The 15,904-nt window shown below is 46.6% G+C and overlaps 6 protein-coding genes across 6 annotated transcripts; 4 read left to right on the top strand and 2 right to left on the bottom strand.

The window, feature by feature from the left end:
* F4813DRAFT_232711 (uncharacterized protein) lies at positions 1 to 1,793 on the top strand. The gene has a single exon (XM_049239940.1). The coding sequence runs from the start codon at positions 260 to 262 to the stop codon at positions 1,445 to 1,447; it is 1,188 nt and encodes a 395-aa protein (XP_049096017.1). The 5' UTR covers positions 1 to 259; the 3' UTR covers positions 1,448 to 1,793.
* A 191-nt stretch (positions 1,794 to 1,984) lies between these two features.
* On the top strand, positions 1,985 to 3,382 carry F4813DRAFT_392998 (initiator tRNA phosphoribosyl transferase; the record flags this gene model as incomplete). The annotated part of the gene is made up of 1 exon (XM_049247353.1): positions 1,985 to 3,382. The coding sequence occupies one exon, from the start codon at positions 1,985 to 1,987 to the stop codon at positions 3,380 to 3,382; it is 1,398 nt and encodes a 465-aa protein (XP_049096016.1).
* A 790-nt stretch (positions 3,383 to 4,172) lies between these two features.
* On the top strand, positions 4,173 to 6,171 carry F4813DRAFT_232561 (uncharacterized protein). The gene is made up of 4 exons (XM_049239939.1): positions 4,173 to 4,973; positions 5,036 to 5,072; positions 5,137 to 5,204; positions 5,284 to 6,171. The coding sequence occupies exons 1-4, from the start codon at positions 4,824 to 4,826 to the stop codon at positions 6,076 to 6,078; spliced, it is 1,050 nt and encodes a 349-aa protein (XP_049096015.1). The 5' UTR covers positions 4,173 to 4,823; the 3' UTR covers positions 6,079 to 6,171.
* On the bottom strand, positions 6,171 to 8,652 carry F4813DRAFT_232548 (uncharacterized protein). The gene is made up of 2 exons (XM_049239938.1): positions 7,984 to 8,652; positions 6,171 to 7,922 (listed from the first exon to the last, which is right to left on the bottom strand). Exons 1-2 carry the CDS (start codon positions 8,422 to 8,424, stop codon positions 6,264 to 6,266), a joined length of 2,100 nt encoding a protein of 699 aa, XP_049096014.1. The 5' UTR covers positions 8,425 to 8,652; the 3' UTR covers positions 6,171 to 6,263.
* A 1,518-nt stretch (positions 8,653 to 10,170) lies between these two features.
* On the bottom strand, positions 10,171 to 12,036 carry F4813DRAFT_399427 (Rox3-domain-containing protein; the record flags this gene model as incomplete). Its single annotated transcript, XM_049248171.1, has 3 exons — positions 11,320 to 12,036; positions 10,995 to 11,199; positions 10,171 to 10,862 (listed from the first exon to the last, which is right to left on the bottom strand). The coding sequence occupies exons 1-3, from the start codon at positions 11,440 to 11,442 to the stop codon at positions 10,171 to 10,173; spliced, it is 1,020 nt and encodes a 339-aa protein (XP_049096013.1). The 5' UTR covers positions 11,443 to 12,036.
* A 1,800-nt stretch (positions 12,037 to 13,836) lies between these two features.
* On the top strand, positions 13,837 to 15,146 carry F4813DRAFT_371937 (ubiquitin-conjugating enzyme/RWD-like protein; the record flags this gene model as incomplete). Its single annotated transcript, XM_049244672.1, has 3 exons — positions 13,837 to 13,903; positions 13,967 to 14,050; positions 14,119 to 15,146. Coding segments are annotated over exons 1-3 (656 nt in total), but the record flags the coding sequence as incomplete, so codon positions are not given.
* Between the last annotated feature and the right edge of the window lie 758 nt (positions 15,147 to 15,904).

The following is a 15,904-nucleotide window of genomic DNA, read 5'->3' as shown; positions in this document are numbered from 1 at the left end:
TGGGAAGGCGGGAGCTAAGCAACTTCCGGTCGCTTCTTAAAGTTGTTCGTACAGTACAAACTTATTTCACAAAGACCACAAAGACCACGCAGAATCCACGCCAATAAAGCTCAGAGCATCGCATTAAAAAAACAACGTAATACATGTAGGTATTGAACTTATCAAATTAAAAAAAAATATTATCCCAGACAACCCGCTTTCGGAATTATTATCTTCCACAAATCATCATTAGGTCTACCTACCTTACCCAACCTTCACCATGGAGGCCTTACGAAGTCAGCTCGCTGAGACGCAAGGCGCGCTCACGGACAAAATACTTCAAGTCAGGCAGCTACGAGCAGATCATGCGGCTGCGTTGAATACTTGGACGCAGCAGAAGCAGAACTTTGAAGCAAAGCTACAACAACTCGAAGATGAAATCCGACGATTGCGCCAAACAAATGAAGTTTCTGAAGGAGGTGGAAAGCTGTTGTGCAACAAGGGAAATGGACAGCGCGCGAAGAAAGTCTCGTTAGCTTCACTCCTCGGTGACGATGATGAACTAGTGGGTGATAATCCGGTCGCGCGGGAAGGGGATGATGAGACGGTCGTGATCACCCGGTCGCAAATGAAGGATATTGAGTCTAAGTTCGAAAATATCACAAATAAGCTGGCGGAAAAGACGAAACTCTGTGAATCCTTGCAGCAGCAACTACTACATGTTCGACGAGGTAGTTTTGGTGCTGCAGATGCTCGCGACATTACCGACGATCAAATCACGAAGCGCTGGGAGAATCTACGGAACAAAATCCGAACGCTTTCGTTGGATAGATTCAACGAAACAATTCAACCAAAACTGGTGCCGGACAAGTCAAAAGTAGAGTTCGAGCATCTATCAAAGCACTGGAAGACCTACATGACTAACGGCGACCTAACTTGCTACATCTTCCGAGCCCTGATTTGGAGATACCTGTACACGTGTTTACTGAGTAAATACTGTCGGGTGTGGGGCAAGGAATACGGCGATGTGGCCACGAAACTGGGGCGACTTTTCGTGACCAAGATGCCGGATGCGGAATTCGAATTATGGCGAATACACACGGCGCAGCTGTTAAACAAAGCTTGCGATCCCGACCCGGCCGTCGTGAGCGATGTAACAAAGAAGATATTGGAAGCCACTACACTATTTGCGACCGGAATCGATACGGAAACCCTGACGAAGTCGCTGACCGAGATCGTCACGTCAGCGGCAGAAATTAGCACCATCCTAGCCCGTTCGCGATACTTGGCTCTGATGGCGGATAAGCCCGGTAGTGATCGCACGCGCGGATTTGCGTATCAGGCGGCCACTATGGACGTGAGGAGCCACCTTGGAACCAAGACGATTGTGGACATGATGATATCGCCGTGTCTACTAAAGAAGGAAGCCGACTATGTGGTCCTTGTGAAGGCGGACGTCATCTGCTAGAAGTAATGCGCAAGGCCTGATATGACGCGAGGCGAGGCGGCATCAGGGGAGGAAGCTGAATAAACGTGCAGCGAAGTTAGACCAGGGGCCGGACGAGGCGAGAATGTCAAAGTCGCAAAATTTCCTGTGTACTTCAAGATAAGGATTATAGAACTGCGTTGGGTGTTTGTTTACCCCTTAATTCGGTCAAGTGTCTATGGACCTTATGGTGGGAAGGCGAATAGATTAATTATTCAGCGGAATTGACTTCCAACTCTACCAAACCTCTTGTAGAAAGAATAAATTCAAGACTCTGTAACTTTAGGTTGGGCCCCTGTGTCTTATCGATAGGTAATTTTTACATGTGACAAGTTACTTGTGGCAGTATGTATAGGTAGATCTGCACTAGACTAGGCCCGCTTTTTGAACCCTTGTTTTATGTAATGTTACAGACGAACCTCCTTCGTCTTCATTGCGCATCACTCTTATACTCCTTTCATATAGGCTATATGATATAGCTACTTTAGCTAACTAATTCATCTCTTGCTAACTATATTTATGGCTACGGCTACGGCTACGTCGGAGCTCGTTTTCTCGCCGCAAGCAAATCATAATTTCTCGCGCATACTGAGCGATCTTAAAAGGTCCAACCTCTCTATCACCAACCGTCTACGCTCTATACGGGAGGATGCAGATTTCGTATCCGAGGTAGCAACTGCATTCGCCCGCCCGCTGATTGCTAATGAGCGCTGCGGTAGCTGGTATATCACTCCCGATAATAAAGCCGGGTCTGCGTATTTTAAAAGCACGGATGGCCACACGGGCCAGTGGAGATTTAGCACGCGACGGCTTAATCTCAACTTATTGGGCATCATCGGTGCAAACGATGGCTGCGTCATCGTGGACTCGACGAGGAGAGGCAAACGAATGCCCGATGCTCTCAGTAAGACAGTACCGATTTGGTGCTGTGTCCTGAATCGTGTTTTGTTTCCGGAAACACCAGCATTTCATGAGCTCTACACTCCTCCAAACGCAGTATCGCAGTCTGAACATGCCCAGATGGAAGCGAGAATCCCCGAGCACGTGGCTTCGCTTAAGGAACTCAGTATCAACGTGCATGACTTACGTCGGGAACTAAAGAAGCCTCTGAGACCCATATGGGTTACGCAGGAATCGCAGCTTCTCCCGACCAACCACGTGTTTGATGACTTCCATCCCGTCATTTGTTGTACTAGTTCCCGCAGAGTTCTTGGCGGGGAGATGAGCGAGGGCGGCTACATCCAGGGCGCCGGTGACGATACCGAGAACTGGGCCCTGGGATTAACCCCGCCACTTTTTTGGCGCCATGCGGATATCCTATTGTCCACTCCGGAGGCAGATCTACCTGACCTGGTGCGCTCCTTGGTCTTAAATCAAGTTGCTGATATAAATGCGCCAGCTCCTAGGGAAATTGCGCCGTCGCTGTTCGTCGGCTGCTTACCACTTGCTGGCCCACCGGCTTCTTCGTCAACTTGCACAATTGTTATCTACTCAAAGACTACAGACCCAAGCACCTGGGTCAAGAGCCCATCGCTCATGGAAGTTGGTCTAGGTAGGCACAAAATTGCTAGCCGCAATCTTCGTCTAGCCCTCCCCAATATCAACAACTTCGTGCGTCAGTTCTTGGTACCAAAACCAAGGCCCACTCCTCCCTCGGAGGATCTAGGCGCGAACCCTTCGGAGCCAAGGCGTATCTTGATTGCTTGCGATACTGGTAAAGACCTATCAGTTGGGATAGCCCTTGCATTGCTGTGCCAAAATTTTGATAGCGAAGGCAACCTCAAACCCGACGTACAACCTTCTGGCCATACCAAGAGCGACATCAGGATCAAGCTCAGCCGCATCATGACTGCCTTCCCTGAAGCAAATCCAAGCAGAGCAACCTTGCAAAGTGTCAATAGCTACCTCATGGGCTAGGAGCCTTGCTATTGATTGTACCTTATATTGTTTTCGATCTGAGCATCATAATCGATATAGACATGCTTTCTTAACGATTCTAATGCTCGGCACTTGAAGCTCTTTACTTCGGTTAAGATTTCCTTTATTAAATCTAAAACTGAAATTCCTTCCGGTCATGACCGTGCTTGACCTAATATATGAGGTATCTAGCCGAATTCTTCTAGCAGTTGAGCGCTAGGTAGTTAATAGGTAGGTAGGTACCTTTACTTGTCATATCTATCGCATATACTATTTATTTAAGTAACTGCCCCATACTTGACAGAAATATTAGCAGAAAAGATTACGACTGTTCTCATTACCACACCACACTGATTATTAGAATTCTTAGTATGGCCTTGACGGAGTAAGTTTCTGAGTAAGTTTCTCTCGCCTTGTGTAGAGGTCTTCGTGAGTAGCCCTGAGTTGCGGTTGATAGCTCCTCGCCATTTCACAACCAAAGAAAGTAAAACTAGAAAGTGGCCTACTTTACTTTTATACCCCTTCACCCTATTTCTGAATGATGTGCTCTAGTTCATCTTCGCTATTCATCTTCGCTATTCATCTCCAACCAGAATGAGTAACCAACAACTTATGAATATCGGTTGAGGGGGAAACCAACTGTGATCAGATTTCCTGGCCGTAGGAGATTATCTGGGGGCATGCGAGAGAAGAAACGTCATTGATGTTCTGATATCTAATCTGGTCGCCGAGAAAAACGCTACGGACGAGACCAAGTGCTAACTTTAGGTATAGCTCCTAGTGCTATCATGTTAGTCTGGTGTCTTACAGGCTCTTCCGGGGTTGTGCGACTGAAGGATTCTGCATATAATTCTATCTCACTTACCCTTAAATAGGTATATATGGGGTGACGGGCATCGGCCCGTTCCTAGCAACTATGGTTCTGTGACACCCACTCCATCACACCGGGTCGGACCAGCAGTTCTTGTTTCGGAATAAGGAGCCGAATGTCTTCGGTTCGGAATTGAAACGATTTCTAGTGGGCTTTTTTTGGTGGTGAGGAATCTCACCCTCTGCAGCGAACCAAAGGCACCGCGCGGATCTCGGACCCGAATCGTCGTTATGTTTCGAAATGACAGTAAGCCCTAAGTAAAGCACGTCGAAACCTGCAAGTCATACAAAATTCGAGATATTCCCCTATTGCAACGTTGTTGAATCGCAGATGTTCTCTTGGCTCATCCTGTGTTTCTGAACATAAGCCACAATGCCGTATGAAGCTGCTATATCTGCCAAATGGACAGGCCGTCTCATCCTGCCTGTAGCATTTGATACAATTAGATCCCAAGATATTGGCATATAATTACCCACCTGCTGTGGACGGTCAAACTTCTCCTGGTCGGGATTTCATATTCTTATGCTACTTAGTTAATGTTTTTTTTCTTCTTTTTGATACACGAAACAGATGCCTCTCTCCGAGAAAGCTGTTCCTCTAATCGGCGTCGTTACGCCTTTTTTGGCTATTGCATTTTTAGCTGTTGGCTTACGACTCCACGTTCGTGTGACCTTGTTAAAGAATTCGGGAGTTGACGATTGGCTTTGCCTTGGTGCGGCAGTAAGTTCTCGACCACCCAAGACTGCCCTACTTAACCGCGGCCGTACTGAATATTTTTCTAGTTATGCTCATTTGGAACGTACCTGGCGAATATGACTGGTAAGCGGGTTCGATAATGGCGGCCTTAATGAACTCTTGGTTGACAAGACTACCTACGTCGTAGGGATAGTAGTCGGCTTCGGTAACCCTTTACCAAGCATGACTCCCGAAGAGCGAGATATAGCGTTGAAGGCAAGTCCTCCAAATTAGCTTATTCCTCTATTCCTAGTACCAAAGTCGGGAGATATGTATCATCTAACAGCACCCTTAGACACTATGGATCTCGCCACCCCTCTGGGGCCTCTCGTCCAGCCTAGTTAAAATGTCCATCGTGACATCTTACCTTCGCATCTGGTCGGGCAAGCGCTTCAAACTGCTCTGCTACGCTTTAATATGCGTAATATCCATGTTCGGCCTAACGCTCTTCCTCGGCGGCATACTCGCCTGCGTGCCCGTCTCTCTATCCTGGGGACCGCCCGGCCCGGCCTCGCGCGACCCCCGACACTGCATGGACCTCCCGCTTTTCATGTTCGCCACCTCGATCCCAAACACGGCTATAGACCTAGCTGTCCTCGCCGTCCCCATCCCCCTATTCCGAAAGCTGCATATCGCACCGAAGCAGCGCGCCGCGCTCACTGCCGTTTTCACCGTCGGTGTTGTCGTCTGTATCGCTTCTATCATGCGGCTCGTCACTTTGCAGCACGTGCGCCACACAGAGGACCCGTCTGTTAGCGGCCTTCCGCTGGGAATTTGGTCCGGCGTCGAGCTCGACTTGGGTATTATCTGTGCGTGTCTGCCCACGCTGCGTCCGATGATCGCCCGCGCGTTTCCGCGCCTGCTGGGCTCTACGGCCGACTCCGAGCTGAGCTGGCAGGGGACGCAGCGGATTACTCGCGACGGGAACGGGTCATACCGTATGCATGAGTTACATTCTAACGACGAAGATGGCAAGTCGAGAAATGGGGATACGGAAACAATAACGATTAGGGGGACTTCGGGATTCCCGTGCGCTCCAGCACCATTGCATCTAGACAGGCATAGCAAGTCGTATATGAATTTCGACTAGGTAATAGATAATCTAATTGAATGTTTCCTTAATCTAAGCCGTTTATAAACCTAATGATGCTTTGCTTATTGTCTACTTACCTGTCTTGGGTATCATTACAATATTAGTTATACAGTATAAAGTGCCTTTCGTTATGTTACTGATCCGGAGGCGTGACGAAACTAACGTGCTAGGTTATTGCTCTCCTATTCCATCTCCAAAATAGCCCTCTTCGTCATGTCATCCTGGACCCAGTTTACAACAGTCTCGCCGACGTCGCCAACCAGTTTTTCGTAGTGCTCGCCCCTGAAGAATAGACTCGTGTGCGCGGCGACTTGGTCCATGTCTTTCATGAAGATCTTGACCCACTTCGGATCGACCTCGCCGTTCACCTTTGGAACATTGCAAAATTTACGTTCTTTTGGTGGTTTTGGAGGCTTAGCCTTACCCCGGGACTGTGCCGAAGGACTAGCCAGCGGTGACGCCACGTTAGGACCTTCTGATTGCGCAACTGTGGAAGATGTGTTTCTAAGAGGTCCGTCATCCGAATTTGAGGAGCTCGACGCAGCAATGGCGGCTGCTTCCTTCTTACGCTGTTTCTGTTCTTCCTTTACTTTTTTTTCCGTCTCTTGCGCCAACTTCTTCTTCCTTTTGTCGTATATTTTCTGCCGTTCCCTGACAGCCTTGTCACGGTCCTTTACGAGCCTATCGTAATCTTTCTGCATCCGCTTGGCTTCCTTCTCGGCTTGTTTCCGCACATCTTTATCAGTATACTGGCTAAAATCCGGTGGTTCGGGTCTTATAGGAAGTTCTGGTATTGTAGGAAGACCAATACCTAAGGATGCTACAGCATCGGTAAGATCAGTTGTTGAGATTATGTCGTTATCTGAGGACTGCTGAGACGAGGAATTATTATGGGGTTGCTGAGAAAGCACTTCCGTATCACCGCCATCACTATGGTTGACCGATATACCATTTTCCGGGACCCTGTCCTTGACATCTTTTAGGGGCTCATCAAATGTGCTAGTTTCGGGTATCGATTGGGGTTCTTCGGACATTGGTACAGGAGCGAGTAACTGCAATTCTGGACTTTCCGAATTGCCATCGAAAGAATCCCGCAGTAAAGTATTGCTGTTGGTAGCATCTAGATCTTGCGTGCTTGGAGGATGATCGTGACCCTGAATTGAGGTTTGCGGTGTCGAGGAAGTTGACCGTGTATTCAATATAGTCTCTGAGGCTTCTGAATTGTTATTAGAGCCTGGGCCTTTGGGCTTCTTAGGATATCCGTGGCACACAGTATAGTATTGGATGAAGCGAACTTGTGGGGGTACGTGAGGAAATCCATGATCTTTTAGATCGTCTACATCCTCCAATCTACGAATATTCTCATATCGAGTCTTCAGGTTATTTAGATCCATGAGACAACTTCCGAATTCCAGATGTGACATGAGGTGATGGCTGACGGCGTCTAGCAGACCTTCGGAATTATGCTTCTCGACGAAGTGGACAATATTTTTCCACCAGCCCCTATCCCGAAGGGGGGCATCGTTGACAAACGATGGATTAAAATTCGGATCGAACGTCATACCATAAGGGATCCCTTGCGGTCTCGGGGACTGGGAAGCGCTGGAGGGATCCGAGTATATCGAAGTATTTGCTGAGTTGATATTAGATAGAGACATAGCTGATTCATCCTCTGGTATTGGCTCCTCAGGCAAGTTTGCTGTGTCCGATTTAGGCCGAAATAGGCTGGCAATACCAGCTGTAACGACACTCGCATGCAGCCCGAGCAAGGGTGCATCTAGATTGACTGTCCCTATGATACGATGAAGAAAGTACCCCATTTGGTACTGGTTTCTAGATGGCTAATACAAGTTGTGAGCTAACAAAATAATATACCTTATGCAGAAAAGCCAGGTCACTTACCATCAGAGCAACATCGGCGGCTAATAATCCTCCCATAGAATGACCGACAAGAACCACATCGGTGGTGGGAGATTCATGCGGGGCTAACCATCTGCTGAAGTTATCGCGGGCTACATCAAGAGCCTTGTAAGTTTTATATCTTGGGTAAATCTTAGAATGGACGGTATGGGTCTCGGATAAGGCGAGTTTAAGGCACTTGTGCACATGAGCGGGAAAGGATTGAAAGGAGGCATCGTTGCCCATAAAACCATGTATGTAAATGACTAGCAGTCTACGGCGTCCTGAATCATCGTTTTCGGACGGAGAAGGAAGCAAAGACTGTGTGGAAGAGGATCGCGGGTCATCTAACGTAGAGAGCGATAGTGAGGATGAACCCCACCGAACGCCGATCGTAGGACGAGGCACATCTAAGGGCACATTGTCCGGAGACATACGATCCATGGCGGCGATGACGTGAGAGTAAGAAGTTGAATGTGAGAATCCCTCTTAGAAATAATAGAAGCCCCTATTTAGACCAAGGAGGCTTAGAGGGCCGGTGACATAAGCTGTGGTCTACCGAGATGTATTGCTGTTGGGCGGCATATTTAGCAGGATTGGATTGGATTGGATTGGATTGGATATGCCAGGTTTTAGATGGTGAAGAGCAAGAACATTATGAGGAATTTGAGGAATTTGAGGAATCTGAGTAATAGAGATATGCGGATTAAACCTTATGAAAGGCAGTGGAAATAGTAGTTGTTGTGGTTGTTGTGGTTGTTATATTCGTTAGTTATAATTGTGGTGAAGTGGTAGATGATAAGTGAAGTGAAGCTTCAGTGATTAATTCGAAGCTGAGTTCCAATGCGACATACTAACGCATACAATACTTGTAGTGCGGGGCTTGCATTACATAGGTACCTAGGTACATATATGTAAGTGTGTACCTGCCGTATCGACCCGCTCTGCCCGCCACAGCCTATTCGCGCAGCACACACCTAATGCTAAATATGTACATTGTACTTCGTACCTACTTCAATGTAGGTAGGTACAAGTTCTAATACATTTGGAGGCCTCGACTTTGTGATAGCAAAATTGTATACATACCTAGGTACCCACCTATAAGGTAAGGTACCTATGTATGTGAACATAACATTTCTAATGTCAAGAGCGAATATCAAAAGTGAGTAGCCAGTTTTTGTGTTTGCTTTCTACACGGACCTCAACGTAGGATAGTCAAATTTATCCTCAACAGGCTCTCGAGTCGGACTACCATTTATAAGAAGAGCACAGGATATAAGCAGAAGCAGCTAAGATGGGTATATCGCATCTTAGATATTCTGATGTTAAGTCAAATCGTATTTAACTATCACCACCCGAGCCAAATGGCCGGTTCAGGGTCCCTACGGACAAGATGAATGGCTGATTTCCATCAGGCTCGCCTTCAGGAGGACTTAGACTTCGTGACTAAATCCTCAAGTCATCTAAACTTGTAATCAAGCTTGAACCAGTAAACCAGTAATCCAGTAATCCCGCAATCCCCTAACTAGGTCCTCGTTTCAAAGACGCATCGGCACCGCATTAATTTGGAGACGCTGTGCTCTCTCAAATGCAGATAGATTATAAAAGCACCGTTCCCTTTTCTGTGTACAAAACACACCTGGCTTTAGCCTAAACCTGAAAATACTCACGAGTAAATCAGGCCCAAGGGCAAGAGATGGATACAACTGATATGATATTCGATCTTAACCGCATGTAGAACTAGGCACTCCAAGTATTTATAAACTTGCTAAGTGTACGCGCCCTGTTCACAACGTTGATCATCATTACACCAATGCAGTTGAACCCCATAACTCTGGCCGAGGTGGTTCAATTTTGTCTCCAAGCAGTATATACGACAAGCCAAACTAAGCCGCCTGCCATCCGAATTCATCGTATGAGCACATATGCCTATGTTGCTTACTACTTGTTGCTTTGTTTCCCCTCGTCCGAACGCCTTACGCCATGCTGAAATCATGGAAAATGCAAATGGCCGTAACGGTCTGCGTCAAAGTTTGGGTTCGACCCAAGCCTTGAACCTGTTCAACGCTGCAGATGCACAAAACCGTCATATCTCGTCTTTAACCGGGTATCTCAAGGTCACGTCCCAATCCTGCCACTGTAGTTTTGGCTACTGGCGCTTCTGAACGAAGACATTTCCCCAGAGTTCTGTCATCGGTCAGCAAAGAGACTTGCAGAAGACGGACGATCTGCATGTACCTGCTTTCTCCTCTTGAGCTTCGACCGTTCATCCGCATCGCCAGTTGAATACCCGCCTGTATCGTCATCAGCATAGCCTTCGCCGTATCCTTCAAAGCTGCTGTCTTGGTAGCTTCGCTTTTTTCCAATCCGACGAGCACGATCAATCTGCGGCGTCAACGGCTTGTTCGACTTCGGGGTGATACCGGGGGCCGAGGCAGCCGGAGTGCTAGGTGCCGTCTGTCTCGTGGCCGACTCGTGACCAGCTTTCTTTGGCAAAATACCGGGCGCTAAGTCACCGAGGACAGAGCTATCCCAGGCCGCCTTGGGTATGGAACCTCTAGCCATCGCTGCCGCTCGAGATAGATGCGCCTGGTGCGTCTGCGACAGTCCTTTCTCAATCTCCTTCCCGCTTACTTCCCTACTGAACCATGCATCTTCGTCAAGCCCAGCCAATGCCAGTAGGCCATCGGGGGCTTCGAGCTCTTTCTTCACCGCATCAAAATGGCCGCTTAATCCTAGAGTCTTTATTTGACCTTTGTACGTCTTGCGAAGCGCATTCTTCTCTCCGTTAGGCTTCGTACGGGCGACCTCAGCAGCGATGCCGGTCAATCCGAACATCTCAAAGAAATCGTCCGATAGACATGGGTACGAGGTGGAGTAGGCTAAATATGAAAAATAGTGTCAACCAGAAAGTACCAAATCCCATTCAAGCGTAGCCTTTGATAATTACCATCAATCTAGGAAAGAAAAGATGGTAGAGTGCATGGCATGTATGAGACTAAAGGGAGCCTTACGAGTACTGCAAAGGAGGTACTTTTCACCAACATCCAGGTGCAGGTTCTCAATACCAACTCGGCGATTCTCGAGGTTGACTTTTTTGTGCTCATGATCTCCAGCATCGTCGAATGGATATTTTCGCTTGGCCGAATAGGCATCTGCCACCGCAGTATCGTGAGACATGTCGGTTGGTTGGGCGGACCCGTTCACGCTATGTGCCGGCTATAATAGTGCGAAAGTTAATGTATGTTCCATAGAAATCTGAACGAAACAAGGACAAATAGAAAAGAAAATGAGGTATTAGGTGCTAGTGATAATTATAAACTTTTAAAAAATATTTACCGTCGGTAGAGCTGTGGTGATGGAGGTCATAGAGCTGTTCATGCTCGACACTTGGTCGCCTGTAGTCGGGGAAAATTGAGAAGGACTCTGAGGCGTTTGAGGATTGAATAACATGGTCGCCATCGAGAAAACTAGCCGAAAACGATGGACAATTACGGTGCGCGGCGCAATTCGGAGGTAGAGAAGTCGTCAGAAATCCCTAGATAATGCCAGCAAAAATTGACGCCCGGATGCTGACAAGGTGAGAATACGAAAGGGCTTAATGAGAGTCGGAAAGGCCGAAGAAACGTTGAATATGGTAGGCCGATTAACTTGTTCTGATGCGCTTGATGAACGATGGACGATTGACGATAGGACGGTATTGAGGAGTGGAATGATAAAAGTCGATCGATCTCACTGTGGCGAGTCGCGCGAAACCGCCGACCGGCTGTTGTGGTCGAAGATACCCAAATTTACCAGCATTCACCGACTTAACCCTTCCACAACGTCGTATCGGTGAATTAAAAATGATGTTCCTAGCAATATCGAAGCAGCTCGAGTGCTTGTGGGGGATATCGCGATGCCTCGTCGTGGTAGTTGTCGATTGCGGAAGACAAAGTTGACGGGTCTTTGGGTGAAAGGACGCAAGGTGAAGTTGTTGCAATGGTGACGAGCAAAACGGGCGGACGGGGGGAGAATGAAGTGCAGGTGGTGCCTTGCGACTGGGCAACTCGCCTGTTCCGCTAGAAGTCCCCGCTTTTATGTAAATATGTATTGTACAATACATACACCCCTAACCGCCCTAAGCCTAAACTTACCCCTGCCGACTCACCTACAGTACATACATTAGGTTAGGTACACAACTCCTACCTAAACACCGGGTCATGTTTGTACTACACACCACCAATGTCTTTAAATACGTACATGTAAGGTACCTAATTGGTACGTGTCTATTCATACCTAACAGAACACATGGACACTTACATTTATATCGTTACACGATAAAATCGTTTACTGCCTTGCATATATGCATTGCTTTACCTTGCCTTGCCTAGATATTATAATTAAGGTAAATAGAAAGGCGTTGACCGTTAAATGAGGCTCTTAGCTCATTAGGTTGCTACCTAGGTAGGTATATTTACTGGCTGTTAAGTGCATATAAAGACATGTAGTTCATTATGTACCCTATCAAATTTTAACGTGTCTTACGCACCCACCCAATGCCTAAGTTAGGCTTATATTTTCCCTTGTAACCCATTCACGGGTACTTCCCGCTAATAGTAGATCCCGCTTGAAGGAGATATCAAACAACTGGGGCTTAATCACCCTAAACACTCCACCTGATAGAGCCCGAACGGTAAACCCAATATCAATCTATAGAAACCCCGACATACAAAGCATGGGCAGACCCAAAAGTTCAATACGCCAACCCTAGTCAAGGCAGTCAACATAAGCTTAACTTAAGAGCTTCTTTAATCTTACAAACTCAAGCAGGTATTGGTCTCCCTAACACGTGAGCAGCCTTGGGTGGAGCTATGTAGTTAGTTGTGGTCACAAAGACAATGCGGATGTGGAATGTTTGTAATTGGTTATAATTGATAGACAAAGCAGGAGTTTTTAAGCAAGAAAATGTATGTTATATGTATAAAGGCAGATATAAAGGCAGATGATAACACTCCTTAATATTAGTTATAATATTAGGACAAAGTTCCGTTTTATTACAAATTGACCAATTCTTAACAGTCAACTAACAACAGGACCTGATAAACTACTAGGTTACATAATTCCAAATGCCAATTAAGATCTGGAAGTTTTGGTCTTAATTTTGGATTTGCAGATCTACATATTCCGTACATATGCATGTTAAGTACATGTATCTAGGTACCTATTTGACATACCGAGTTCGGGAGTACATAGGTACATACTCAATACGTTTCCTCCCCTTGCCCCCGCTTATTCGGGTCTATTCCTAGGTAGGTAGTCGAGACCTACCCGTCAAGGTGTGATTACCTCATTGGTGGGGATCCATTTAAGGGACGAGTCAGGCGCCGAGGAATCGCGGTTACGATACAAGACTTTAAACATAGCACAATCCGAATCCGACAGTCTCCGTCAATCACATTCAATATTCAATCCCACCCAGTCCAGTCTCAAATACCATTCAACAACTCTTTACTACCTAACCACATCGGGCAGGACAGTTCCAAATTCAATAGCGCTTCTCACGATTTTTACGGCTCTTCCGTTGTGTTTCTAGTCACTTCGTTCATCAGACACGGGGCATCAGGGCATCGCATAATCCAACCTTGTTCTCCCTTCTCAGTTCTCAGATCTCTCTTTAACTTGCATTTTCACCTTTCATTGGAAGTCATCAGCCTGGTAGCCTGGTGGCGTTTTTTTTATTGATAAGACTTCTCCGACTACTACTCCGGGGCACGCGAGTTACATTCTCCTGTCGCACCGGACTCACGATACCCTCCTTATCTATACCACAACCACAAATCTATACATCGCCATGTCCTCGTCAAGACTCGCTGGCGGTGCTAAGCACCGGCTGATGTCTGAGATGCAAGAGCTCTCGAAAGAGAAATGGGTGAACATCGATGTAAGTGCTCTATAACCCCCTTCCTTATCTTCTAACTATATCACTGACTCCGTATACTTGTAGTTGGTGAATGCTAATATCCTGCGTTGGCGCCTTGGTCTTATTGTCCTTAATCCCGACAGCGCATTCAACGGAGGTTACTTTAAGGTGAGTAACTAACAAATTAGAGTGTCATTTTCGTCTAAGATCAGCGCTAACATAATAATATTCAATAGGCCGAGATGACCTTCACTGAAGAGTATCCCTACCAACCGCCGACCTTTAGATTCCTGATTCCCATCTATCACCCCAACATCTACCCCGACGGCAAACTATGCATCTCCATTCTACACACTCCCGGCGAAGACATCATGTCTGGGGAGCAGGCTAGCGAGCGATGGTCTCCTTTACAAGGTGTTGAGTCCGTGCTCCGGTCCGTTCTCCTACTTTTAGATGATCCCGAGATCAACTCCCCGGCAAATGTAGACGCTAGCGTAACGTACCGAGACGATCGCGCCAACTACAACCGGAGAGCCAGGGAAATTGTCGAAAAGTCCAAGAGCGACATTCCGAGCGACTTCGTGATGCCAACCAGCCTCGAACCCCCGCCACCACCGAAGCCGGTAGACGACGATGCTGCATTTTGGGACGAAAGTGACGAAGAACTTGATTTCGGAGGTAGTGACACGGGCGATGACGCGGAATTAGCAGAGTTTGATGAAGATGGCGAGGATGACGGCGCTAGCGACGACGACGATAACTAACATCAGCCCGTTCTACGCAATATTTGACATTCACTACTTGACCTCCGAGAATAGGTTGGCAAGGAATTTCCTGACTCAGTATACAATTGCATAGCGGGGGTAAGGCGTTTACGGATCTCTTGCACCTTTGGCGCGCATCCCGGTCCGTCTTTTCGTCGTATTGGATTGCCATTGATCGACTTTTCGCATCTTCTTTCAGATAGAGGAGGCTCCATGGTGAAATATGGGCGCCGAAGACCTTTCTCAGCTACTACTAACTTGTAGCAAAATCTATGAGAACTCTCCACCGTATTTATAGATGAAGGACGATTGTCACTTGGGTATAACGCAACCATACTAATTACGCGTTACCCTTTCGTCCGACTTAAGAATGTTATACCTACCTAAGTTATTAAAACGGTTATGCCTACCTAAGGCACTTAATACCGTGCATATAGCAACTCTACTACACATCACTTCTTACATACTATAGAATAAATGCCCTGTGCATACATCCTTAGTTATAAGTCTTGCCCATCACATGTGAAATGAGAATATCATATATAACAAATATCATGTTACACCGACCGCTCTGCCGCCGGTTCCTAGCCCATACTCCATACTTCATATCTCATTTTCCTTAAAGCTTAGCATTTGTTTCGGTATATGGGTACGCCGAGAATTGATATCACGGGTGCCATTCCTAATATTCAACTAGCAGATCCGGCACGATGGCACGTTATCCGACAGTAGTAACATTAGAGTAGTAACATTAGGTTAGGTGCTGAAGTTAGGTACCTAAGATAGCCCACGGCTATGCATATAAGGCAAATGGGGTAAAAATTTTCAACGACACTTCATGATGATGCATTTTAAAGAATAGGTGGCGTGAGTTTAGTAGAATACCCCGTTCTTTTTTCTTAAGGCTTACATCTTAAATAAGCCGGCAACTTGCGTGAAAGCCACATAACAGCCGACTGACATTTGCCGAGGCTCGATTTAGCAGTTAGCATAGTTGTCCGTTATTACTAAGATATTCATTCTTAATTCCATAACTATTCGTAGATTGTGGTTTGATGGTAGTATTCTTTTTAAGTGCATTTCGTGTTCCACCTATTAAACCGGGCAGGTAACGAGTAAATACTCATTTTATCAGTCTTTACACACTCTAGTATTACATAATTGATTATTTAACAGACATAGAATAAAGGTTCCAATTAGTTACTTCGTCATGAAGCACAGATATAGAGGCTGTAGTATACCTTCGGGAATATTATTA

This window comes from Daldinia decipiens (assembly GCF_022478715.1).
Source record: "Daldinia decipiens strain CBS 113046 unplaced genomic scaffold F4813scaffold_40, whole genome shotgun sequence".
In the NCBI taxonomy this organism is placed as follows: domain Eukaryota; kingdom Fungi; phylum Ascomycota; class Sordariomycetes; order Xylariales; family Hypoxylaceae; genus Daldinia; species Daldinia decipiens.
The sequence above is the reverse complement of the archived record's forward strand: the minus strand, read 5'-3'. Positions and strand labels throughout refer to the sequence as shown.

Bases quoted from the DNA above. Each gene is read 5' to 3' on its own strand.
- F4813DRAFT_232711 (XM_049239940.1), top strand. From the start codon at position 260: ATGGAGGCCTTACGAAGTCAGCTCGCTGAGACGCAAGGCGCGCTCACG.
- F4813DRAFT_232561 (XM_049239939.1), top strand. From the start codon at position 4,824: ATGCCTCTCTCCGAGAAAGCTGTTCCTCTAATCGGCGTCGTTACGCCT. The intron at 4,974-5,035 runs GTAAGTTCTCGA...ATATTTTTCTAG, and splicing joins GGCTTTGCCTTGGTGCGGCA to TTATGCTCATTTGGAACGTA. The intron at 5,073-5,136 runs GTAAGCGGGTTC...CCTACGTCGTAG, and splicing joins GTACCTGGCGAATATGACTG to GGATAGTAGTCGGCTTCGGT.
- F4813DRAFT_232548 (XM_049239938.1), bottom strand. From the start codon at position 8,424: ATGGATCGTATGTCTCCGGACAATGTGCCCTTAGATGTGCCTCGTCCT. The intron at 7,923-7,983 runs GTAAGTGACCTG...AACTTGTATTAG, and splicing joins CCGCCGATGTTGCTCTGATG to CCATCTAGAAACCAGTACCA.